This window comes from Gallinula chloropus (assembly GCF_964237585.1).
Source record: "Gallinula chloropus genome assembly, chromosome: 2".
NCBI classification, from domain to species: Eukaryota; Metazoa; Chordata; class Aves; order Gruiformes; family Rallidae; genus Gallinula; species Gallinula chloropus.
The window spans coordinates 101,200,459-101,228,394 of NC_140086.1; the positions used below are offsets into that span (position 1 = coordinate 101,200,459).

General features: G+C 41.1%; 1 protein-coding gene across 2 annotated transcripts in view; it reads right to left on the reverse strand.

Annotated features, from left to right (window-relative positions):
• Positions 1-27,936, reverse strand: part of RECK (reversion inducing cysteine rich protein with kazal motifs) — a gene marked incomplete at its 5' end in the record, with an annotated part of 67,019 nt that overhangs the window by 35,171 nt on the left and 3,912 nt on the right. Inside the window, 6 exons of one of the 2 annotated variants that reach the window (XM_084279743.1) lie at positions 4,350-4,391; positions 5,431-5,478; positions 8,074-8,159; positions 15,007-15,043; positions 19,674-19,748; positions 26,093-26,151. In XM_084279743.1, the coding sequence (XP_084135869.1) occupies positions 4,350-4,391; positions 5,431-5,478; positions 8,074-8,159; positions 15,007-15,043; positions 19,674-19,748; positions 26,093-26,151 (347 nt within the window). The remainder of the gene's footprint in view (positions 1-4,349; positions 4,392-5,430; positions 5,479-8,073; positions 8,160-15,006; positions 15,044-19,673; positions 19,749-26,092; positions 26,152-27,936) is intronic. The other variant, XM_084279744.1, reaches the window with a different exon arrangement.

Below are 27,936 nucleotides of genomic sequence, written 5' to 3' on the forward strand. Positions count from 1 at the left end.
GCAGCGTGAGGGAATATGTGTGGAAAAAGGGCAGTTACAGGAAGAGAGAGCTGCACTGAGCTGTGAAAGGGACTCACCACACCTGTAGCCACCACAGAACACAGAGCTAGTCTGGGTGCTGAGCTCGGGCTTTGTGTAGGCTGTTCAGTTTCCCGTATAGTACAGGTACACAGGTGAAGAGTGCAGCTATACAGACATGAGAGGACCTTAGAAAAATAACTGTTGTGTAGTCACCTGCTCATTAATAAAGCTGATCAGAGCTTTAGGCAGTCAGTCTGACTTGAGTTACTAACCATAACTTCATTACAGAACGTAGGGTTAATGCCCATCTCTAGTAAAGTATCATTCATGCTTAAGATTCCAGCAGCTTTTCTGCCCACTCTAGCTTCCTCTTGAACCTGCTAGTGAACTGTCAGAGAGAAAGACAGAGAAAACAAGGGAAAAGAGAAAACAGAGATATAGGTAAGAGAAAACAAAACCCAAAAGACAAGAAAAGTACCTTCTCTTTAAACAAAGAACTAAATCATCAAGTTCTGGGAAAAAGAGGATAAAAAGGCAGTGCTGCATATACACAAGGAGTCTGATACTCCATTTGCAACTTGTGAATAAAATATTAAGTGAAAAAAACTGTCAATATTGAAATTTACAAAGCACAAACATAATTACTTGTTTTACTTGTGCATTAATCTCATCTTTCAGACTTCCCTTTTTTAAAAAACAGATGTTGCTGAAACTGGTGATTAAAGCCAGTGAAACTATAATTAGCAGAAGGAATGGAAAGTGGCAGGCAGACACAGGCAACACAACCTGTATGCCTTGAAGAAAACAGTCTCAAACGTCTTTTGGTGTTGGGAGAAATTGAAAAAAGGCAACTGAAATTTATCCAGCAGAGAACACTGTCCAGTCTTCCTCACCAGAAGCTCCTTGAAGAAAAAAATTTAGCCAGTACTGCAGGACCTAACTGGTTTCGCTCTTTTTGGAGCTCATCAGCTGCAGGTAACGGCTCAAAACTCAAAATGCATGCACACAAACAAAATCAGAACAGAAGGTATTTTGCTAAAGGAAGAAGTCTTCTGCATTGCAAGGTATGTTTTCCAAATGGTTACCTCTTGTGTCTTGAATGACAAGTGACAGCAAAGCTGTTCTTTCATACCAGAAATTAAAGAGTATTTTGCTATAAAAACTGAAGATTTTCTTCCTCCCTAAAAATTATCATGTTATCTGTATTCTAACTCTGGCAAAAAAAGTAGGTTTAGGACTGTTGTTTTGGGCAATGTAACCATGTTAAATATTTGAATACAGATCCTATCCAATTAAGGCTATCTTTATTTAAAAGAATTACCTACAGTTAACAAATACACCAGGAAAAAAATTGCTTCACTCTATGAGAACAGCAACAACAGTCCTGTTAATCTCTCCTTGACTTCATTATCTTCTGTAGTTGAATTCAAAGATTGAAAGTCAGAAGGTAACATACTAAGGTTTAGTGGAGTCAGCTAAAGTTTCAAATGATGGGTAAGAGTTTTAAATGCTTGTAGTAATTAAGTTAAGGCCAGTATTTTCCTCAGTTGTTGAAACTGGTAAAGAAGTGAGAACAGCTGTGCAGTAAGGTAGAACAAAATCACCAGAACTTAAATGTTGGCAAGATCATTGAGCGTTCTATCAGAGAATACAGACAAAAAGCACCAGGAGGTTAGAAGACAGTAACATTAGCTACAACACGCAGTGAGAATCCACCTCAAGTAAGTTCAGCAGTACTCCTGGAGGCCACACACAGGCATGTGCCTTGAAGAGCTCATTAAAACCGCTCTGGAACCTTTCCGTAAAGGACACCCTGAACGGCTCCCTGAGTTCCAACCCACTGCCTCTGAGCTAATCCACACAAACAATGACGAAACAGCTAAAAGCCGCTGACTGCATTTTCCAGGAGTAATTCGTAGCCAGCATTCACTAACACCTCAGCATAAAGCTGGATGCATGACCCTAAAAGATAAAACAAGCCAATCCTGTGGCACAGTGAACACTGTTCTGAACCCCTACACCGCAGCGCTTGAAGCTGCGGGCACTGCATTTCACATTCCTGAATTTAAAGACTGTAAGAAAACAAAGTCAGATGAAGGAAAACAGCGCTGAAAACTGAGAACAAACACACCCTTCAACAGCCCAAGGACGTCAAAGTGTTTAATACTGTGTATCAAAAACAATTTTGAGAGCAGAAGCTAAGTAACTGGCAACATTTCCAATTATATACTGACTGCATGGCAGATGTTAACAGCAAAGCTCTCATAATGCCAATTAACTAGAGAAGCTTGAATGTCTTATCTGGTACATACAAAATAAGAACCTGAGTTCTTCACATGCAGAGATAACTCACAGTACGTAGCGCAGAGACTCAAGAGCTGCAGTCTAATGGAAATTTTAGTACTACCCTTCCCATGCACAGAATAAAAAGTAATCTTAAATGCAATACTAGAGCCTTTACAGCTTATTTCAAGCTTTATAAACTATTTCCAGTTACTCTTCTAAATATGTGTTCCATGCAGTCTTTTCAAAAAATAAACCTCAACTTACACAGAAGTTTTAAAAACAGGAAAATCCTACATACAATCCAGAGTCTCCACTTCATTTTTTCTTCTTCCTTTTACTATTACCTACCTTCTTTTTAGAGGGAGATGAACAGAAGCAGAAAGCTGGAAGAAGTAGTGAAAGATTAAGAGTTGAGATGCATAGAACTAGAGAAAAAATGAAGATGACAAAATGAGTATTTGAGAAGCAGATTGAAAAAAGGATTACCACAGTAAAATCTTTCAAAAGAAGGCAAATAAAGTACATTTCCATAACACTCAAAAATACTCAGCAAGTTGTTTTAAACTGTTTTAATTTCTCTATGCAGTACTACCTGAAAATAAATAATGTTTAACAGGACACACAATATTCAACGCACTGATCAAAAATGAATAGCTTATTATGTCGTGATTAATTTCTAAAATGTTTAAAATATCCAAATTAGAAGAATCACAGGCTTCATAAATATTTATAGTAAAGTGATTCAGAAACATACAATCAACAGAAAAAGCATCTTCAATTGATCTTTTGGGAAGCTGGCACATCAATGCCAAAGTGACTCTGTTAATATACCACCTGAGACTCTGCCTAGCAACTTCAAACTTTGTTACACCTTCTGCTTGGATTTTGTGGCTTTTTTCACTGCTCTAAACCCCATGTCCTACCCTTGAATACTTACCTGATTCTTCATGCTCAGTAACTTAATGGGAAGATGAGGGACAACTCATGAAGTTGCTTCCCCAATCCCAAAAGATTACAAAAAAAGTACTATGCACAGTTCAGTCAACTGTTGCAGGCAGCTTGTAAAAATCCCCTGGGAAAATCTGAAGCGATTATACAAGCAAGCTACAAAAGTTGGTAAGCTATGAGAGTGCTTACAAGAAGGGAATTATACTTTTGTATTCTTAATTCAGCTAGTTTTTACTTACATTTCATGTATTTATATATTGAATACCTCAATAACAACACACTTGTGAGCTGATGAACATGCACTATGATCTACATTGTAAGCCAAATCCCAAATTGGATCCTCATTCTTCGTGAATAAAGTATGAATTCTTAAACACAAAGGAAAGCAGGGTCTGGAAGGTATCACATTTATATGATTCACAGGCTGTTTCTGATCTTATGTCACCTCTTTTAGCTTTAACGAGCCACTCTCTTCCAGTTGTTCTGTTTCTTTCCCAGCCAACCTAACTGAGTATAGAGTACGGTACTGGCCAGACACAGGAGCTACTTACAGACTAGGAAGGGAGCACAACACATTCACCAAGGCACCAAGAAAAGAAAAAACTCTAAGGAAAGGAGAGAGAATGACCAGGGTATGAAAAAGTGCTGTTTTCCTCCGGAAGTATTTTTTTGAATCTCTCCTATCTCGGGCAAAACTTCTTTGAATTTTATATAGCCAATGGGTCTCTTGAGAGCATTGTTAACTACTATTTTTCAGGAGTCCCAGTAAGGAACATAAACCCCCTTGTCATATAAAATTCTGTAATAATTGAAGATCTACCTTGTCAGATACTTATTTCTGTCCCTATCAGAGTATCTGTACCTACTACTCCTAATGCTTCTGAAAAAAGTTCTTTCCTTCTTCACCAACCAGAAGACTGATTCCTTCTGCCATAATTTTTCTCCCTCTCTTTCTCTAAGTGCTGCACAGACAAAGAGTTAAGGCTTCCTGCTCTGTAACAGTAAGATTCTAGATAAATACTGGAAAAAGAAGAGCTAGGAAATGTAAATACGATGATTTATCACCGTTTTGTAGGCATTCTTTAATCTCTTACCTTTCCTCTCCCGTTCTCCTTCAAACCATATTGGCCAACCTCCTAGAGCAACGCAGAAATCCAGAAAAAGAGAAGGGAACAGACCAGCATAACAGAAGAGAAGCTTACAGATGTTGACAGTATAGCATATCACAGCATGAGAAGAGACAGAACCTTAGCATGAACACTGATTTTTAAGAGAACAAGCTATGGCAACTTCAACGGCGAAGAGTCTAGGAAAACACTGTAGATTGTTTAGATAAAAGGATCAAAGTTGGGAGGTATGTGTGTGTGAGGGGGAGGAAGAAATTTAAGGTTTTCTGGAAAAAACAGGAAACCTGGTACACTTGTGCCCAAATCAAGAGAACAGAAAATTGTCTGGTATCCTGAACTGTTGATCCTAAACAGAATTAATGCAGGACTACCTAATTCAGGACAGGAGGAAATGAGATGAAAGGGGGGAGGAGGAATCTGACTTTTATTTAAGAAACAGACTGAAAGCAAAGGAGCCCTAGCAGAATACCATTTCTACAAACTGTATTAAGACTAATACAGGTAAAGGCAGTTCTCTGAAAATATCCTGATGATTAATTTTAAGAGCAGAACATTAAAAATAATTGCAAGCATTCATCATTTCAGTGATGATACAAAAATTATTAATTTGAAATGATTAGGATAGGATACTTAAAAGGTTATTTTTCCTGAGTTTATTTCTTTAAGTCACTTTTTAGCTGACTCTCCCACTATAGAAACTAAAATATTTCTGACTGAATAAACGCTCAGAGTCAATGCCGACTTTCATCAGAACTCCTATGAAAAAAACTGTTTTGGAACCCATGTCTCCATTCTGAAAGCTGCATCTTCATTCAAATTAAGATATATGCAAGTCTTAAATAAAAAAGACAAGCCCTTTTTACAGAAAATGATTGTACTTTTTCAAAAAAACTTTAGAGAGGGGTAATTTACATTTGGATGAAAATCAGTATATCCAGAAACATGACTATAAGACGACTCGACTTTCCCTCTTCTACAGGATACTTTTTATAGAATTTATAAGCCAGTTGTTTTTTAGCAAGACATATCCAGATGAATATACACATACCTCATATTCCTTTCTGCAGACCTTTAAAACATCATTCTTCGCAGAAGCCTGAAAGACAGATAAATTTCTCCATTTGTAGTAGAAAATAAAAAAAACCAAAGCATGTTGCAAAATAAAGAGCTTTCTACCTCCATATTAATTGTGACAACTACGTATTCATGATCTATTTAAATGTTCCTTTTTAAGAACCTTAAGATTCCATTTAAAGCTTTAAGAAAAAAAAACCCCACGGAAACCATGACTATCAATGCTATATTTCACTGAAACTACAAACCTCCTATTTCTTCATCAAGTTAGTTGACACTGGAAGCACACCAATCAACTTTATTTTTCTGAAAGGTCTACCACAAAGAGCAGAATACAGGAAACATTTAGGAAATGGAAGAACTTGGGCATGAAAATCTCTGCATTCTGCATGCTCAGTACCACCTGTGTGCCTCCTTCCCTTCTCCTCCCTCTTGTACACACAGCCCTACAGTTCCTATAGTCAAACTGAGTTGCAGACACTCTCCCTCCAAACGGCAGATCCGCATCTTCTGTGGAGTACCTCTTACTTCTTTTTCATAAGACACACACTCAAAATTTTCATTACTACTAACATGAGTCACTTCTCCCCTCAGGAATTAAGAAAACAATAGGGCAAATCCTGTATGCGGACCTATCACATCACCTTAAAAATGTCTCCAAAACTCCCTGAAGTTTCAAGAATAAAAATTAAAACCCAAATGTTTCCCATTATCCCTAATGTTGGCAAGTGTCTATGTTTTAGTTCAGATGAAGGTCATATGAAACATATCAACGAGAGTCAGTTAAAGTACAAAATATAGCCAGATTCTGAGACAGCAGAGTCTGCAATCAAATACAGCATCTGATTGTGAGAATGAGACATATAACATCATTCATAAGATTAAATTAACAGAATTTAATAGGACACTGCAATTAACAGAAGTATTTTCATCATGTCTGGAAAACACTTAAATGTAAGAATAAATTTAAAACTTTGCTAAGAAATGCATCTGGGAAGAGATACACCTATCTTTTCAGAAAATAAGAAGTATCCTGTTTACTCCTCACACATTTTCCACACTACTCAGTTTGTATACACACTGCTCACCTATTGTCAAATACTTTATATGCTTTGGGTGAAGGTAGCACCTCTTTTTTTTTTTTTTGCATGACAACAATTTGCAGTAGACTGCTGGTCCAAGACTAAGATTACACAGGTAACGTAGAATCACAAGGTTGGAAGAGACCTTTGAAGATCATCAAGTCCAACCATTCCCATCCTATGCTAAACCATATCCCTAAGTACCTCATCAACCCTTTTTTTGAATGCATCCAGGGAAGGTAACTCAACCACCTCCCTGGGCAGCCTGTTCCAGGCCCTGACAACTCTTTCAGTAAATTTTTTTTTTTTCTAATATCCAATCTAAACCTGCCCTGGCACAGCTTCATGCCATTTCCCCTTGTTCTATCTCCTGTCACCTGGCTGAAGAGACCACCTGACAGGGGCACATTTGTGCTCCAGAACTGAGTTACAAGGATCATGACTCTGAAGATGCTTGTAAGGTCACAAGCAAATATTTTGGAGAAAAAAAGGAAAAAACAATTATCACAAAATGTTTCAAAGTTTATCTATAAAGGTCATTGCTGAATTTATCTATTATGCCTAAAATTGTCAGTTGACAAAAATAATGATACAGTAACGCCTAACCCAACTTTTTTCCATCCGATGAACAAAAACATTTCTGAAGAGGCACAAAAATCAATTTGAGGCTGTAGCCACAATGTTGCATCAGTAAACATTACACTGAAACAAAAAAGGAGGGGAGGGATGGATGGACTTAGAGACAGCCACACCTTGCCTTCCACTGAGCGTTACTTTGAACCATCAACTTTCTGGTAGAGTCCGTGACAAACAAAAATAATTGAAGAAATTAAGTTTAGCATAACAAAAGACAGCCTTGGAATCCTTATGGGTTCAGTCAATAAATTACTACAAAGCAACAAACTAGAACACATCAGAGCAATAATCACATGCTTGCTGTTTACAAAGCAAAACTAAGGGAACCAGCTCCATTTGCCAAGTGCAGTCATGCTAGGACACTCCTGCAGCCAGCTTGCCCGCTCTGGAACTTCTGTGGTTATCAAAGCTAGAAACACAGTAAGTTTTTAATCTGTCTCTTCATTACTGAATAATTAAATGTGGCATCAGAACGTACAAAAAAAGATACAACTAACCCTAAGGTCTTAGCATTTTTTCTTCAGGCTCATCAAGTCACAATGAGCAGCCCAGTCCTACAGCACAACAGAAAATATGTACCTGCCCCCCAAGAACCACTACTCAAAATTTTTAAACTAGGTTTTCATCTCCACAGACTTGTACTTTTTAACTGAAAATTCACTTAAAAATGTAAATTCTTTTGTTTGGTATTTGGACTTTGGCTGCTGGCATTTATCACCAGTACTACTTCCCAGGAAGTAACTAGTCATATTTTGCAATTTAAAAAAAGAGTTTATGTGATAATTTGATTTTGATATAACAGCTGCATTAAGCCTGAAGTTCATAAACAGTAACACATAAATGACTTAAACCTGGGAACATTTAACATTAACCACAGAAAAACAATTAGAAAGCCTTACCTGTTTACACGCTTGCCGACATTCCACAGCAATAGCTAGTTCACAGCAACCTAAACCAACCCACCCGTCAGACTTCTTCAAAACTCCTTTGAAAATATGACAGTACACATTACAGTAGAAAGAGGAACTATGCCATCATTTTCCCTTCCCATCAGTCATTCACTTTTCAAGTTGATAATTCTGTTTGCATTCAAGAAGCCTATTTACAGATTACATTTTTACTGTGCCTTAATAAATACTGAACTTGGCAATTATGAAGTACTTTCTATACACTGAGTTTAAGATGCTTCATGCGAACTATTTTACCTGTTCACTGGAAGCACCACAGTTTGCCAACACGATTTATCTAATCTGAAATATAGCCAGCAGAAACCAACAGAAAAATCCAACATTATCTCCTACAGACACACTCTATTCTTGGTTTGAAAAAGCATGTTTTTCTACCAACTGTGCCAACAGAGAATAGGTTTAACTTTTTCTTCAAGCTTCCTGTACTGATGTTGGTTGGGTCGGAATTAAATTTCTTCAAGTAGCTGGTATGGGTCTATGTTTAGGATTTGTGATGAAAGCAACATAACACTGTGATGGTTTAGTTATTGCTTTAATTTTTTAACTGTCCTTATCTCAATTCACAAGTTTTCTAACTTTAACCCTTCTGATCCTCACCCTTATTCCACTGTGAGGGCAGTGAATGAGTGGCTATGTGGTGCTTAGCTGCCAAATACATATTTTCTGATATTTTCAAGATATCAGAAATCCAATAAAAGAAAAGTGCATTCTTGTACTTATTTCTCACATAACTTTAAAGACAGAGATAATTAAAAAGGTTTAACCTATGCAGCTATCCAGCAGTACTGGCAAATCTGTTACACTTTTTTTTCCTTAGGGTGGAATTATTTAGCTCAAATGAACCACCCATTTTGGTTATTAATATTTTAAAAAAAAATCAGCATTTTCAGACACACACAAATTATAACCGTCATGTACAAATAATACTAAGTAAAACTTAATTTTAAAAAATGCTTTTAAGTGTCATTGAAATACCTATTCAGAAAAGTTGATGCCACATCCAGCTTTGAAAATGGAAGTGAAAGAGCTAGGAGTGAGAACAGTTTAGTGCTGTGGTGGTTTGACCCTGGATGGAGTCCAGACACCCACCAAAGCTGCTCTGTCACTCCCCTTTTCAGCTGGACAGGGGAGAAAATATATTTTGAGAGGCTTAGGAGTCGAGGTAAGGACAGGGAGAGATCATTCCACAATCAGTGTCACGGGCAAAACAGACTCAAAATGGAATAAAAAGGAAAAACGGTGTTTGCCAGCTGGTGTTTGCTCTGTCAGGCCCAGGGGAAGCTTCTGGCTGCTTCTTGCAGCAGCCACCCCTGCAGCCCCCTTCCTCTACCAGAACCTTGCCATGCAAAACCACAACGAATTCAAGTACTATGAGAACACTGGGGAAAAAAGTAATTAAAAATCACTGCCATTATTACAAATTAAAATGCAAATTAAAACCTTAATGCTTGACACAAGCAAGGTGGCAAGACTGCACAGCAGGTGGAGGCAGCAGAGAGACAAAGGTGAAGACCAGCTTTTGGTTTCAGCCTGCGTTCTGTTAATGTGAAGTGGCTGGGTAGTATCTGAATGGTCCAAACCTTCTGAAAACACTGTTTTCACTGGTCTTTTTGTAGACTGTCCAAATCTTTACATTTGTTCAGAGTATCACCTCACCTATCCAATTCAAATGAATTGAAAGAAGCTGTGAAGGCCACAAACAACTCCATAACTGTGGTAACAGAATTAGTTTGTCAGAGATTGAGCATCTTTTTGCAAGTGTTAGAGAGAGCTGTTGTGTGCACATCAGTAGATTGTAATCAGTGTTCAAAAATTTGGAATTTGATGCATTGTTTTAAATTAATTCCAAAAGCAAAAGCATGTCATGGACATACGTCTAACTACATATGTACAGTTCACTGCCAAATCAACAACTCACTACATGCTATTTTAGGCCCAAACCAGTGTATCAGTTGTTTCTGGATAACTCTCATTTATGGAATCATACACAGACTGCTTTCAATATGACCAATATTGTTTGCTAGAATATTTATCAACATTGGAAGGAATAAGCAATCTAAAAACCATAAAAGAAATATCATGTGCAACAGGAAAACAAGATTTTCAGAAGTCTCTGCTGCAATAGCCACCTACATCCAGGACAAACACGTGATAAATACAGCTGTACATTTTTGGGGCGGTGTCACCACTGAACAGCCACCAGTGAACCATCACTGAATAATTAGGCATCCACATTTTGTGCAATACAGAACCTGTGGTTTTCAGGCATACTTTTACTAGAACTAAATTGTGCTGAAAGAATGATGCAAGCTGCAAATACATGCCAAATTAAGAATGCTGATAAGCTTCAGCCACAGTTAGCGCTTCCTTGGCAAGTGACCCTCTCCCCAGGGCAAGTCTCCCATGAGTAGCAGACAAGCTTGCAAAGAAAAAAAACCTGATGTTACAGCGTCAAAACCACTGAACTGCAATTTTAATACAACAAATTAAGTTAATTTTGTAGTCAAGGTAATTAAAATGCACGCACTTCTAGACAAAAATATACCTTCAGTTAATAATTAATAGACCAGAGTCCATCATTCTGATTATTTACCAAATTAACTGATAAAAGTACAATACAGATCCCTGAACTATGAAAGATCATCTAGTTGCATAACACAGGCTCTTGTCAAACATCTCAAATTTTCCAGAAGCCCCATCACATTAGTGAGATGGACTTACAACACACAGATTATTTCCTCACTGTAAACATTTTACTGCAGTCTCCACAAGGGTATTGAGGTCAGAAACAGAAGTAAGCAGCTGCATAAAAATTAAAAATTAGAAGGTCATCTCTGATACCTTCATGTTGTGATGAGAAAAGCGCTCTACATTTCAGGAACATTCTACAAGAGAGAGCGTGCAAGCACATGCGTGTGTGTTGTACTATGAAAAAAATCAAAGATGCCAATCCACCCACAACTCAGTTGTGGCCCTATTCTAATAAACTGTTATGAAACACTTCCTGTATTTCTGTAGTCAAAGGGGATACAAATCAGAAAGAAAACCACAAAATCACTGTGATTGGAAGGAACCTCTGGAGGTTCAGTGCAACCTCCCTGCTCAAAGCAAGGTCAGCTAGACCAGACTGCCCAGGACCACGCGCAATAAAGATTTGAGTATCTCCACAGATGGAGCACAAAAATCACACTGTGCATCCTCATCCACTGTTCAATCATCCTTACAGTAAAAAAGTTTTTTCTTCTGTTTAAACAGAACTTGCTGTTGTTCAATCTGTGCTCACTGCCTCTTGTCCTGCCACTGAATACCACTGCGAAGAGCATGGCTCCATCTTCTTTACACCCTTCCACCAGATAATTATACATACTGATAGGACCCAGCCCCCCTCAGCTTTCTCTTCTTCACAATGGTGACCAATCCCAGCTCTTTCAGCCTATCCTCACATGTGTTCTAGTCTCTTAATAATCTTGAAGTGTCTCTTTGCTGGACTTGCTCATGTGTGTTCATACCTCCCATGAACCGAAGCACCCAGAACTGGACACAGTATCCCTGATGCAGTCTCATCAATACTGAGTAAAGGGGAGGGATCGTTGCCCTTGATCTGCTGGCAACACTCTCTCTAATGCAGCCTGGATGCTGTTGGCCACATTTGCTACAAGAGAACACTGCTGTAGCATGTTCCACCTGCTGTCCATGAGGATCCCCAGGTACATTTCTACAAAGCTGCTTTTCAGCTGGTCAGGCCTACTGTGGAGCATGGGGCCTTCTGAGGGTGCAAGGACTTTGCATTTCCTTTTCCAAATTTCCTTCATGAGGTTCCTGTCTGCCTATTTCTCTATTTTGTCCAGATCCCTGTGAATGGCAGCACAACTATTGGGTCTAGCAACCTACCAGTTTTGTATCATCTGCAAATACAGTGGAGGGTGCACTCTGTCCCATCTTTAATGAAGATTTTAACTAGGACTACACACAGCATCAAACCCTGGGATACTGGCCTCCAGATGGACTCTGTGCCATTAATAACAAACCTTTGAGCCCAGAAGTTCATCTGGTTTTCAATCCACCTCCAGTGTTCAGTGACCCAGTCCACACTTCATCAGTTTGTCTAAATGGATGCTATAAAAAACAGTGCTGAAAGCCTTACTGAATTTGAGCTAGACAACACCCATCTAAGAAGTCAGTCATCTCACCACAAAGGGTTTATCAGGTTGGCTAAGGATGAATCCTAAATCCATGGTGACTACAATCAATCACCTTCTTGTCCTTGATGTGTCTGCAAATGGTTTGCAGGAAGATCTGCTCCATTACCTTCCCAGTGTTTGAGATGAGACTGAGCAGCCAAGAGTTTTCCAGGTCCTCCTTGCCCTTTAGCTGTGACCTTTCAAATATTATTGAGTGACCTTGCAATGACATGAGCTAGTTCCCTCACCATTCGTCAGGGTATCCAACAGACCCCAAAGACATGTATTGAGTTTGCTTAAATATTACCTCACCTGATCCTCCTCCATCAAGCTCAAGTCTTCCTTGCTCTGGACTTTAAAACTGATCTCAGGGATCTGGCATTCCCGAAGGCTCATCTTACTGGTAAAGGCAAAGAAGGCCATGGCCTTTTAAATGTAATTTGTCACCATGTTTTCTGCCCCCTTCAGCAGCAGGCCCTCATTTTCCTTAAGTGGGGCAGTTTTCTGGTTGCCCTTCAGATATCTCCAGGATTAACTCCAGATATGCTGTGACTTTTCAAACTTCATCATGCATAGTGTGAGCTTGGATCAGGTGATCCGTGAAAATCAACCAGCTCTCTTGGACCCCTCTTCTCTCCAGGGCTGTATCCCATGGGATTCTTCCAAGTAGACAGCGTATGCCTTCCTGTGTACCCCTTCTAAAGATAATCAGAGTGATTATAGTTGCCCATGAGCCTGTGAACATGAGACTTCTTCCAGTTTTATGAAGGTGGCCTCATGCTACTACTACAGCAGTCTATAGCTGATGCCTACAACATTGCCCAGGCTAGACAGCTCACTGAAGTGTTGACATGCCCACACTATGTAACATACAAACACGGGCTGTTCTCAGCTGGCTTATCATCCAACTCCAGGCAGAGCTCCATGCATGCTGGTTACACTCTCACATGTACAAGTGCTCCAGATGCCAGAGCACAGATTGTCCTGTAGCCCATGGAGAAGACCATGGTGAGGCAGGCTGTCCTCCTGTACCCCATAAAAGAGGATGGTGAAGCACAGATCTACCCGCAGCCTGTGTAGGGCCCCATGACAGAGCCAATGGATGCACCTAAAGGAGAATGGGATGCTCTGGGAAGCCTATGCTGGAGCTGGCTCCTGGCAGGACCTGTGGCCCCATGGAAAGAGAAGCTCATGCCAGAGCAGGTTTGCTGGCAGGATTTGTGGTCCTGTAGGGGACCCACACTGGAGCAGCCTGTTCCTGAAGGTCTGCACCCCACAGAACGGACACATGCCACAGCAGTTCGTTAAGAACTGCAGCCCACACTGGAGATATTCATGAAGGACTGTCTCCCATGGGAGGGATCCCACACATGAAATAGGTGAAGAGTGTGAGGAGTCCTCCCCTTGAGAAGGAAGGAGCAGCACAGAAAAAGTGTGATAAACTGACCACAACCCCCACTTCCTGTCCCCCCTGTGCTGCTGGCAGGGAGGAGGTAGAGAACATCAGGAATAAAGTTAATCCTAGGAGGGAGGGAGGGATGGGGGAAAGATGTTTTTAGATTTGGGTTTATTTCTCATTATCCTACTCTGATTTGACTGGTAATAAATTCAGTAATTTTTTCTGAAGTTGAGTCTGTTTTGCCTGTGATGGCAGCTGCTGAATGATCTCCCTGTCCTGATCTCAATCCACAAGCTTTTCATTATATTTTCTCTCTCCTGTTCAGCTGAGAAGGGCAGTGACAGAGCAGCTCCTGTGGGCACCTGGCCTCCAGCCAGGGTCAACCCACCGTACTAGCTTACACAGACTTAGCATTCAAAATATGTATTTCTCACTCGTGGTAAAAGCATTCCCACTCTTTTGTATGTAGCTACTGAACTTCTGTAAAGATTAGGTATTTTCTTCAATGAAAAATTTCTCAGGTGTTAGATGAAAGAGAAGCACTGCAACTCCAAAAGATATTACCGGTTAAGGAAAAGTAGCAAAATACAAGACAGCAAATCTCTCTGCATGCACTGGAATCAACAGGTTGCCTCTGCAGCTGGGCTGGTAAGGGTGGTGAGTCTGAGCAGATGCCATAAAACTGTTACAGCCCCCTCTTTCCTCACCAGAGCATGCTAAATTCACTCAAAGTTTTTTAGATAATACTCGTTAAGCCCAATTTAATGTATTTTTGATCTGTCCTTTTAACATAAATCCTGTCTTGTGATTTATGCTTTAATTTTGTAATTACACCTGTAGCAAGTAGTTTGGGTTTTGATCTGAGTGTATGAGCTTCTTCAATTGTCTAGTTCTTATTTTTTTCCTGTTACTCAGGTTTTTTTCCAAGTTATACTGCATCTAAAGCGAAGTTGCAATAATCCATGATTTTATACATCAAGCTAAGATATACTGAAATGGAAAATAACAGAAAACCTTTAAAGGAATGAAACTTCCATATTTCTTAGAAGAATCAGATGTTTACTCATACAAACACATGAAACTTTTCTAACTGGGAAAAAAGGTGTTAAAAAAAGCACAGGTAACCTGGTTTAGACTAGAAGAAAATAGGTATCAAATACAGTTTATAAAGGAACCATAATGAAGTTAAATTCTTATGAAATCTATAGGTGCAGGTAGCAGACACAACAACAAAAAGTGCACACTGTGAAAAAGCAGCACAATTCAACAGTAAGTATTTCTTACCTGGCAAAGAAGAATTTATACAACCCCACACTTCTCCCTGAAAAGTAAAATGCAGTTAAGTGAAAGTAAGTCTATTGAATAAGAGCGCTTTAATAAGAGCAAGCATTTTAAGCTTTTTTTGCCCTGTGTTTTAAACACCCCATTGGAAAATTCTTATGTCTAAAAAAAGTGATATATATGATCTAAGTTGAGTATCACTTGCTTTAATGAGAAGGCTGCCATATATAGAGTATGGAATCAACAGCAGCATTTTTCTAGGTGTAGAACATGCCGTGATTACCTGGAATATGATAGCTAGCTAGCTTAATCAGTGTTTAAAGAACTAAGTAACAACTGTTTAGACAGCAAAAGAGATTTATCTAGGACTAAGACCTGTGTATAATCTTATTGTTGCAGTACTCCCTTCCGACAGCTTAAAAAACTCCACAACCACTACACACAGCCACACACAAAACAAAGAAGTTTTAAGGTACCCCAGAGAAATGTTGCTTCACAGAAATGTAGATACGTGGAAGGAAGAGTTGTATAAGTTGAAAAAGTTACAATATGGATCTGCTGTGTTCACCCTGACTGCAAAGCACTTCTGTTCTTAAGTACAGCTTCTGTTATATGACCTAAGCAGGTGATGGAGGTAGGCAGAAAAATTCTGCAAATGTTTGTCTTTTTCTTTCAGGAATCAAAAAAAAGGGGAAAAAAAAATTGCAGTTCCCATCACTCTCATTACCGTTATTAATTAGACACCTAGACAAGCTGACTATGGAGGATTCTTTACACTGGGGCTAGAATAAAAGAAATCTCAGTTCAGACTCTGGTCTGCCACAGGCTGGTCATGCTGCCCACCCAATGAATGTTACCAATGTCCTGGGAGAAGGAGGCTTAGGCAGCAGAGGAAGAATTCCATCTAAGATAAGAATCTTAGTTCAACTGTCAGAAACAAGTGCATATTATAGTCACAGTAGGTGTGCTGGGCTAGAAACCTGAAGAACTAAAAGCTACAGGAGTTGCTATATACCGTATCACAGACATTTAACGTCCTGCAACTGGAGGCTTGCAACACCAAGACAATATGATGACAGTAGAGTATTTAAAACAATGGGTACTGTAAAGCTTTGAGAGACTACATGTATTTTAGTACAATGTTACTGAATTCAATATATTTTAGGCAAGCACTAGAAAAACCTTAATTAGATTAAATCAGAGGAAAAAAGCTACAGAGAATAAGAAGGCAAGTGACAAGTCTTAATGAGTTCACTGAGTCTATGTAGCAAGATCTGGCGACAGGGGGGAGGCTGTAGGGGTGGACTGTGTGAGGCTGACAGAACCTTCCCCCACAGAATCAATACCAGTAGGCTGCAAATACCTGCTGCTGGCCAAAGCTGAGCCCATCACCAATGCCAACAGTGCCTCTGTGATAAGGTTATTTAAGAAAGGGTGAAAACTAATGCAGCAGCTGGGAGAGAAGAGTGAGAACATGTTATAGGAACAACTCTGCAGACACAAAGGTCAGTGAAGGAGGAGCAGGAGGAGCTGTAAGTGCCAGAGCACAGATTGTCCTGTAGCCCATGGAGAAGACCGTGGTGAGGCAGGCTGTCCTCCTGCACCCCATAGAAGATGATGGTGAAGCACGGATCTACCTGCAGCCTGTGTAGGGCCCCATGACAGAGCCAATGGATGCACCTAAAGGAGAATGGGATGCTCTGGGAAGCCTATGCTGGAGCTGGCTCCTAGCAGGACCTGTGGCCCCATGGAAAGAGAAGCTCATGCCAGAGCAGGTTTGCTGGCAGGATTTGTGGTCCTGTAGGGGACCCACACTGGAGCAGCCTGTTCCTGAAGGTCTGCACCCCACAGAACCAACACATGCCAGAGTAGATCATGAAGCGCAGCAGGCTGTGGGAAGGACTCATGTTGGAGATGTTCACAGAGGACTGTCTCCCATGGGAGGGATCCCACACATGAAGTAGGTGAAGAAGAGTGTGAGGAGTCCTCCCCTTGAGGAGAAAGGGGCAGCACAGAAAATGTGTGATGAACTGACCACAACGCCCACTCCCTGTCCACCCTGTGCTGCTGGCAGGGAGGAGGTAGAGAATATCAGGAATAAAGTTAAGCCTGGGAGGAAGGGAGGGATGGGGAAAAGGTGTTTTTAGATTTGGGTTTATTTCTCATTATCCTACTCTGATTTGACTGGTAATAAATTCAGTTATTTTTTCTGAAGTAGAGTCTGTTTTGCCTGTGATGGCAGCTGCTGAATGATCTCCCTGTCCTGATCTCAATCCATGAGCTTTTCATAATTTTCACCCCCGTCCAGCTGAGAAGGGCAGTGACAGAGCAGCTTCTGTGGGCTCCTGGCCTCCAGAAGTTTGCGGATGACACCAAGCTGAGTGTTGTGGTTGACACAATAGAAGGAAAGGAAGCCATCCAGAGGGATCTTGACAGGCTGGAAAGGTGGGCCCAGGTGAACCTAATGAGGTTCTACACTGCCAAGTGTAAGGTGTTGCACTTGGGCCGGAAGAATCCCAGACACAGATACTGACTGGGGAAGAGCTCCTTGAGAGTAGCCCTGATGAGAAGGACTTGGGGATTGTGGTGGATGAGAAACTTCACATGAGCCAGCAGTGTGCTCTTGCAGCTCGTAGGGCCAATGGTATCCTGGGCTCCATCAGGAGAGGAGTGGCCAGCAGGGACAGGGAGGTGATTGTCCCTCTCTACTCTGCCCTCGTGAGGCCCCATCTGGAGTCCTGTGTCAAAATCTGGGGCCCCCAATACAAGAAAGATGTGGAACTGTTGGAGAGGGTTCAGAGGAGGCCACAAAGCTGATTAGAGGGCTGAGGGAACTGACCTTGTTAGGCCTAGAGAAGGCTGCGGGGGGACCTCATTGCAGCCTTCCAGTACCTGTAGGGAGCATACAAACAGGAGGGGAATCAACTTTTTAAAAGGGTAGACAATGGCAGGAAAAGGGGGAATGGATTAAAGCTAAAGGAAGGAAGGTTTAGATTAGATATTAGGGGGAAATTCTTTACAGAAAGAGTGATAAGGTGCTGGAACAGGCTGCCCAGAGAGGTGGTGGACACCCCATCCCTGGAGGTGTTCAAGGCCAGGTTGGATGGGGCCCTGCCTGTGGCAGGGGGGTTGGACCTGTGTGATCATTGGGGTCCCTTCCAGTCCCGACCATTCTCTGATTCTAAGATCTTAAGGGTCTTTTCCAACCTAAATGATTCTATGAGGTAAGATAAAGTCACCTCTTGTATTGGCAGTTCCTGTATTACTTAATAGCAGGCAATACCCTTTTTATCATACTACCTGAAAGAGTTACAGACACAATGTCTGTAACTAGTGCTCCAGAAAATAGACCATCTGATTAAACTCATAACTGCCTATCTATAGAAGGCAACTAAAGCACCTCTCTAACAAAGACAAGTAGTATCTGAAAACAGCAAATCCAGTATTAAGCCGAACTGGTTTATATCTAGATGTCTTTTTAAAAGTTTGTATTACCAGATCAGTGACACTTATTTTTGATACAGACTAGACAGCAGGCTTCCAATTCATAAAGCTAGTAATTGGGAGTTAAAAAAATCATTGTGTCAGTAATTTTCCCCCTTTCAGATACTCTCCACTCCTGTCTTCTGAAAGCACACTCCTCTCCTACACAGACAGATCCCACTCTTCCTATCAAGATATAAAAGACAAAGAAAACCAGTACCAAACCAAACAGTATTCAGCACTTTCAAAATGTTTTCATGCCACAGGTTTAACTCACTCCATCAGCTGTCTACAACTTTCCAAGACCTTAGAGCTGATGATCCACGAAAAGAAAACACTGGAAAAACATACTTTTGACATATAGGAGAAAAGAATCTATAAGCAAACACACACTTGCACGACTGCTTATAAAACACTATTCTCAGATTTACTACTCCTACACATTGACCGTTTGAACTGAGTTCTAGGCTAGCTGGAAACAGTATTTATGCTGTTTAGAAGTAACAAAAATCACAAGGCAGCTGACCGTTCTGACAGTTTCTGCCAAGAACAAGACTGGGATAGACAAATTAAACAGAGCTTAGCCTGATTAGATCACCTCCAAGACTACATTCTTAATTTTTTTTTGGTGATACACTGGAGAATTTTTAGAAAGCCACAATCTTATCTATCTAGTAAAAGCATTGCTTCAGTTTGTCATATATGGCTATAAACCATTCAAAGCACCTACAAGGGTCTCCTTGCCTTAGTCCAACCAAGACCTCAGAGCTTTGTCCCATACACAAGAGAGAACACATGGTCTAATTTAAGTCTCTACCATCAACATCCAAGTGACAATCACACAGTGCAACTTTTTACAACATAGGTCAGATTTTCATTGCATTTCACAGCTTATGCAACCTGGACACCTAGCAAAATTGTCAAGTCCCATCTTATTTCAAGCAGTGTTGTATATGATGATTTTTTTTAAAAAAAAAATAAATCCTACTTTGAGGATCAAATCTCTTAAGAATTCTCTAGTCTTCATAACAAGGAAGCAAAAGCTTGAAGACATATACACATGTTCCACTAGCTGAAAATTCAGCGAGTAAATAAAACCAAGTAATTTCAAACCCTTATTTTTAGAAGCAAAACTTAGTTAATATTAGTTGTTTTGTTTTCTTGTATTAGAGACTAGCAAGCCTTACCATTGATTCTGGACAATATTCAGGTGCTCTCTGCAGTAAGTGCTTCAAACGCGAATCACTCTTAGAAGACAAAATCTGTTAGAAACAAAGCACACGTTAAAACATACAGAATGTAAGGACACTTTGCATCCTTTTTTCCGTTTATTTCATTGTTTCTAGTTGCATTATTACTGACCCTTCAACAACTTTGGCTGACAGTTAAAACAAACAATTTAAAGTTAAGATTTTCTTTTATATATCTATAGTTTTTCAAATCTGTTCTACTTTTTATGAAGGAATTTGTATATTTAGAAGTTAATGAGAATTTCCCCCTCAAACACTTAATCAAAAAGTTTCTATTGAACAGACAACATGAAAAACATATGCAGATTTCTCCCCACTTATCTAAACACTATACAACTATATTTACTTAATTAACCTTCTACAACATTTCATGACCTTAAGCAACTAAACTTCTGAAAAAAAAAAGTGCTCCACAAAAATTACTTGTTTGGGGCTCTAAGACAAATAAAACCCAGACTAGTTAAAGAGACTACCAAAACTAACAGGGCAATGAATACTACCCACAGCAGATCAAGATCAAATTAAGTGACACATAAGCAAACTGAACATCCAGAAGTTTCTTAGTCCGGATGAGCAGCAACTGAGCATGTGGAGAATCTAGTCATTATCATTGCATGGCAGCTTTACTACCATATTTTTGAAAGATCATGGTGACTGAATGAGGTTCCCAACGACTGACAAACATCACACCCACTGGAAAGGTAAAAAGGATAAACTGAGGAATTACAGGCTGTTCAGTCTAACCTCATCCCACAGGAAGACTGTGGAAGAAATTCTCACAGAAGCCATGTGTTCTGCTTTAACCCAGCTGGCAGCTAAAACAACCACACAGCTATTTGCTCACCCCGGCCCCCCTCCAGGAGGATGGGGGAGAGAACTGGGGGGGAAAAAGGAAAAAACTCCTAAATTGAAATAAAGACAGTTTAATAGGGGAAAAAAGGCAGGTTATTCATAAAACAGAAACAATAATAACACACAAAACAAGTGATGCACAGCACAAATGCTGACTGATGCCCAGCTAGTTCCCGAGCTGTGGGTGTGTCCCTGGCAAGTGTCCCCCAAGTTACATACTGAGCATGACGTCATATAGCGTGTGTAAGGATCGTCTGGCTCAGACTTCCACAAACAGGTTTTGGCAATGTCTAGCCCATTGGCTAGATGGAGGGCTGTACAGCAACTCAGCCTTCGACTGCCTTGAGACCCCATCTCAGCACAGACAACCCATGGGGAGCTGTGCAGATAGCTCAAACTGCAGTTGTCCTGTACAAGGAGACTAAAGGGGCAGTGCTGCATAATTCAACCAACCAATACCTGTCCCCAGCCTTGGAATTCCTTCAACAAACAATATGCCATTCAAGCCACTATTCAGCTGTTTAGTAGCAAGATAATGGCAAGCCAGAGGGTGCCCATTTGGCTTTAATGGACCCAGACAATGCAAAGATACACAACAGATAGGGCATAAGATAAGGGGAAACATTGCTAAGGACAAACATGGAAGATGGCATTGTCCACTAGGGCACAGTCCTGCCACTGTCATGTACATAAGACATAAAATCATTGGAAACGGTGGCAGCAATTTTCCTGGAAGAACACACTTTATCGGTTGTGTTCAGTTGGTGACCATCCAGTGGGAAAGTAACTGGCTGAAACAATGTAGACAAAGGGTGGTGGTCAATGGCTCTATGTCCAGGTGGAGGCCAGTGACAAGCAGTGGAAAAAATGTCTATTAAGGACAAATAAGCCCACTTACTCCTTGCTACAGTACCTGGCAGACTCAATCAAATAATCATGAAAAGGAGATGATACTGAAGCTAAGCTTGGAATAATACTTACTAAGAATGTAAAGTAATTAGAATGTTTGAATCCTGTTGTCAAGGCAAATCTGTAAGCCAAGGTTAGTTTTGTTTTTCAAAAGGCTTACTTAAAACATCTTAATTACTAGTTAGCAGAACTCCTTACTCTTAATCAAGCCTTTCTGTTTAATTGGCAGAATCAAAAACACCACCAGGTCTCCTGTGCCCTTCATCCTAACCCCTGGGCTGTAGCCACCTTTTACCAACACAAAGCTTCCTTCAACAGTATCACTGGTGTCCGTGATGGGTAACAGAAGGTCAAGAACACCTTGCAATTTCTCCAACATTGCAGTTCTGAGCTCCTAAAACCCAAACCACCTGAGACAGCAAGTCTCATTTGCCTCCATCTCCTGCAGAAGCAAGCCTCTCTCTTGGTACCACTATTTACAACAAGTTGATTAGACCAAGATGGATCCCTGATGTCTGTCCCCACCCGTTTTAAGGCCTGCAATCCTAATCTGCAAACTCATACCCAAAGACAGGCCAAGACACTTCCTGCTGCCAGCAGTCACAAACTTCTGATCTCCACTACTCACAGCCCCCAGCCACCCTTCTTTCCATGCAATGCACCGTTCAGGTGATCGCCCCTGCAGGTTCTCTGTGAAGAGCTCCTGTTCACACTGAGGTGAGGCTTCCATCCTCAGCTGCTTTATCCGACAGTTCAGGACACTGACCCGAGCGCTACTCCCACTGTTTAAGGGCCACCGCCTCAAGGAGAGGCACCATCCCTTCCCTGCAGCCCCAGACTTGTAGGGACACCTAGAAAAGCTCCCTTTGGGTCAAGACTGACTTAAAACATGTCACATGTGGTTGGTCCAGCCAGTGCCAGAGACTGTCCAGCTGCACACAGCAATACATCTGCACCTCCTGCTGGCCCTCTCCACAAAAAGTGGCTGTGTTAATGACCATGCTCCAGTCTGTGCCCCTTGGTTGTCAGCATCCCCCAGGCATTAGTTAAATAGAAATATGGGGCACAAGCCCACTCTCTTCCCCTGCCATCTGTGGCAATCACCTTCAATGTTTTATGGCTCAAACTGCCAAGTCTAGGAGGAAATATTTCTTAAATTATTATTAAATAAATTATCATGTCAGGATGATACAGCATGGAGGTATAGCCAATGCAACTAGTGCATGGCAAATATTTTAGAAAGGATGTTTTGAAACATGGAAAAAGGCAAATCATTCAGCTAACTCTGTTCCCTTAGTCACCTCCCACATATGTAAACCTCCATCCTACAAATTTTAAGATAATGGATTACATATCAAGTAACACATTCCAAAAGCAACTCAAAGACAAAGCATTTGAATTGTTCTGCACAAAATGGTTAAATTACAGAACATGAAACTCAGTAGAAAGACCTAGACAGTGCCAGTTTGTTGCCCTACATCCAAGGGGCACTCAAAAAACGATGCTGCCAGCTTGATGTAACTAAGACAGCTCCTTATAGAATTTGAGGAGTGTCAAGTCTTCCTTTAAAGTTGTCCTAGACCTCTCACCACAAAGACTACAAATATAGGGACTGAGTAGAGAGAGATCATCCAGATGAGGCAAGATCAAAATACCTTATAAAACCCACAAAAAAACCTAAACAATAATTAAACCCAGTATAACAGAAATGGGATGGAATTTGACAGTAAAAAGGCCTTTTGTTAAGGCTAAAAGTAATTCACATGATAAACCTCTCAATGCAGCTACGGAACTTGCCAATTGAAATTCTTTATATGCAGGAATGTGTATCTTTCTCTTACATGTAGTGTTTTAACACAATTTTTAAGACTAAGATCTGTACCTTTGTTTATAATACCATGTGCAGTTTTGCTTATCTGTATTCAAAGAGATAAAGTTATTCTCTCAGTTCCTATAATTCTTGCAGCCTTTCTAGCATATCTTATGCAAAAGAAACTGCAAGACTTTTCCCTGTTTGGCCTACTAACCTGAGAGCTGAAAGGGATTTGGTTGTGTTCTATACATGTACCAGAGAGGGGGAAGTGCAATTTAAACTAGAAGTTTTGTTCGTACAATCACAGTTAAATATGAACTTAATCATAACCAGGTTTAGTGCTTGAATAGCCTGCCCCAAAGGGGTGCAGGTACGATGCAAGGACACAAATGCAATATAAAAAATTCTGTATCACAGAATCAGAGAACATTAGGAGTTGGAAGGGATCTTCAAAGATCATCTAGTCCAACCTGCCTGCCAGAGCAGGATCACCCAGACTAAATCACACAGGAACGTATCCAGGTGGGTTTTCAATGTCTCCAGAGGAGGAGACTCCACAACCTCTCTGGGCAGCCTGTGCCAGTGCCCAGACACAGTGAAAAGGTTTCTCCTTATATTCACATGGAACTTCCTATGCTCCAGCTTGCACCCGTTGCCCCTTGTCCTATCGCTGGCCATCGCTGTGAAGAGCCTGGCTCCATCCTCCTGACTCTCACCCTTTACATGTTTATAAACATTAATAAGGTCACACCTCAGTCTTCTCCAAGCTAAAGAGGCCCAGCTCCCTCAGCCTTTACTCATAAGGGAGGTGTTCCACTCTCTTTATCATTTTGGCTGGACTCTTTCAAGGAGTTCCCTGTCATTCTTGGACTGAGGGGCCCAGAACTGGACACAACATTCCAGGTGTGGTCTCACCAGGGCAGAGTAGAGGGTGAGAAGGACCTCTCTTGACCTACTAACCACACCCCTTCTAATACACCCCAGGATGCCATTGGCCTTCTTGGCCATGAGAGCACATTGCTGGCTCATGGTTATCCTGCTGTCCCTCAGGACCCCCAGGTCCCTCTCACCTACAGTGCTCTCCAACAGGCCAGTCCCCAACCTATACTGGTACCTGGGGTTGTTCTTCCCCAAATGCAAGACTTGCTCTACCCAACTCTCCATCCTGTCTAAGTCTTGCTGAATGGCAGCACAGGCCTCTGGTGGGTCAGCCACCCCTCCCAGTTTTGTATTGTCAGCAAACTTACTGACTGTGCACTCTGTTCCCTCATCCAGGTCATCAATGAATATACTGAATAGTACAGGTCCCAGTACCGACCCCTGAGGGACTCCACTAGATACAGACCTCCAGCTGGACTCTGTCCCATTGATCAACACTCGCTGTCTTCTTCCTTTTAACCAGCTCTCAATCCACCTCACTACTCGACCTTCCAGACCACACTTCCTCAGTTTAGCCACAATGATGCTGTGGGAGATGGTGTCAAATGCTTTACTGAGGTCAAGGTAGAACACATCTACTGCCCTACCATCATCTATCCACCTGGTTATATCCTCATAAAAGGCTTGACTTCCCCTTGGTAAAACCCATGTTGATTGCTCCTTACAACCCCCCTTATCCATGATGTGCCTAGAGACAGCACCAAGGATAAGTCTTTCCATCGCCTTTCCAGGGATGGAAGCAAGACTGACTGGTCTGTAGTTACCTGGGTCCTCCTTATTGCCCTTTTCAAAGACTGGAGTAACATTTGCTTTCCTCCAGTCCTCAGGCACCTCTCCTGCTTCCCAGGATTTAGCGAAGATGATGGATAGTGGCCTAGCAATGACTTCTACCAGCTCCCTCAGCACCCTCAGGTGCATCCCAACAGGACCCATGGATTTTTGGATGTCCAGACGGCTTAATTCATCCCTGACCCAATCCTCATCAACCAAGGCAGACTCATCATTTATCCTGACTTCCTCCAGGGCTTCAGCCATCTGAGGCTCCTGCAAACAGTCTCCAGCAGTGTACAGAGAGGCATAGAAGGGATTCAGTAACTTTGCCTTATTACTATCCTCAATCACCAGGACATCCACCTCATTCAAAAGAGGGCCTACATTGCCTCTAGCCTTAGTTTTGTCTGCAGTGTATTTGAAGAAGTCCTTTCTGTTGTCCTTGACCTGCAGTACATATGTATATGCATGCCTATGTATACAAATGTATGTGAATACACTAACAAAGCTGTTTAACATACTATCCAAAGGTACAAATAAAAACACAAGTTGCGGGGGAAAATTTTTCCAGGCTTGAATTTAGCACAAACAGCTCTTTGTTATTACCTTATAAAGAGAGTAAACAAGTACATTTCTACTAAATTCTCAAAGCTATATCTCACCATGAGTATGTCAGATGCTTAGCTAAGAAACAAGAAATGACAGGAAGAAAGAACAGTTCTCACATTTAAATTCCCTAAAACTTGGAAACAAACAAGATCCAGACGCTGGTTAGAACACCTTCATCCCTCCCCTTTCCAAACATGCTTACCACTTCTTGACTTAATCCCTACCTCAGATTTGTATCTATTTCTCCTCAACTTCCACAGAACCTGCTTTCCATTGCAAAAGGAAAGACGACTAGGGGTTTAAACCTTTACGTTCTCATTTCGATAACAATAATATTACACCCCCTGACTCAGGCACAGTAGTCACACAGAAAACCATTTGCTTATAACCCTAATCTTGCTCCATCACTGAGAAGGCACGGTTTTTAACTCCAATGGATAAACCAAATTTAACACAAGCTTACCTGTTCACAGACGTCACGGCACATTAAATTGTCCTTTGCATGGTAACAACAAGACAAGCCTATGGAAAAGCAGAGGGGAGAAAAAAAAACATTTAAGAGACTTAAAGTACTTAACTATCCCTTCTGAGCAGAAGCGCCCACTTGGCCTATCAGGGCAATTTGGTCCACAGCTAACCTCGACAAATTTTCCTTCCCAAAGGTGGGTGTGAGTGTGTAGGCTGGAATCTCACCCAATTATCCCTGAAAACTCACTGATACCAGAAGGAGATTTCACTCCCCTTCCTTCTGCTTCTAGCCACATTTCTGCTGCTTAACTTGCACTAGTTTCATGCTTGCCAATCCAATTTATTAAACCAGGAGAAATAATTTAAGAAAGAGAGAACAGAATAGTGAAAAACAAACAAAAAAATCTATCAAAAAACCCCCCTTCCATAAAGACAATAAACCTTTGTAAACTGAATTGTCTCACTGAATCTGAAAAGTGCAAGAACCAGTCAGGCACATGTGGAAATCAGAGCAGGACCCCTTTGGACACAGAGGTGTACGCAGCTGCTCACTGAACTTTGGCTTCTTAAAAACTTGGAACAAAACTGTAAACTGTTTCATTAGGTGATTAAGAGTGGATTTGCCTAACTAGATGGAAGTCATCGAGCAAAAGCAGAGACAAACACATCAGCAGGAAAACAGATGAGAACCAAAGCACTAAGTTACGAAACATCAAAGTTTAAAGCAGCATTTTTAACATACTGCTTTGTTCCCTCTACCATCCATGTGTTTCCTTCATCCAGTTAAGCTGGGCCAATATAAAATTGCTCAACTCCTTGATACTCATCTTCATCCACACTGCCCAGTGTATTAGAAAACAGACAGAGGTTTCCTTCAAAGCTTTTACTTCACACACGGGATCATTTAATGATTACAAGTTTTTGCTCAAGCGTGTCTGCGCTACATGTCATGCCAATAAAACATAAAAGCAACATCGTACAGTGATACCACACATAACATTGTGTTTCACAATACCTAGTTACTAAATAGATTTTGACTGAACCAGTTAGAGGGATCCTGAGCATGAATTCCTTCATAACTGCAGTTTACAAATGTTTTAATCTGGAAGCCTATAGCTGTTACAAGACAGTCAATTAAAAAGCCCAAAAGAATCCACCACCAGTGTCCTGGCTCAGCCCCAGGCAGCAGCTAAGCATCATGCTTCACTTCCCACTCAACCCTCCCCCAGAGGAGAAATAGAAGGAGCACTGCAGGTGGGATAAGGACAGTTACTATCACAATACCAGAGAGGGGAACAACCACTGACACCATGCCTGACTGATGCCAGCCTTCACTTGGCCTGTCCTGGAGCCTGGCTTCCTGACCAGCAGCTTCTATGGGGGTGTGATGTCACCTGGTGTGGAAACAGCCCAGGACAACTCCACTCACCTGTGCTGGCTGCCTGGGGAAGTTAACTCTGGCCTGGCCAGAATCCAGACATTATCCACCCCCTTTTCCACAACATCTACATCATGGCCAGATCTTATATTTTCAGTTTATTTGGGTGGTTCATATCATTTATCTACTATTTACACCAGCTGCCACAGAATGATCCAGATTGCATTATAACAGGGTGATGCCCCAGAACACTTGCAGTATATTGCTGACGTGATTGTACAGGGCAGCACAGCAGAAGAAGTTTTTGAGAAACTAAAGAAAATAATCCAAATTCTGCTAAAAGCTGGTTTTGCCATCAAACAAAGTAAGGTCAGGGGACCTGCTCGAGAAATCCAGTTTTTAGGAGTAAAATGGCAGGATGGGTGTCATCAGATCCCAAAGGACGTTATCACTAAGATAGC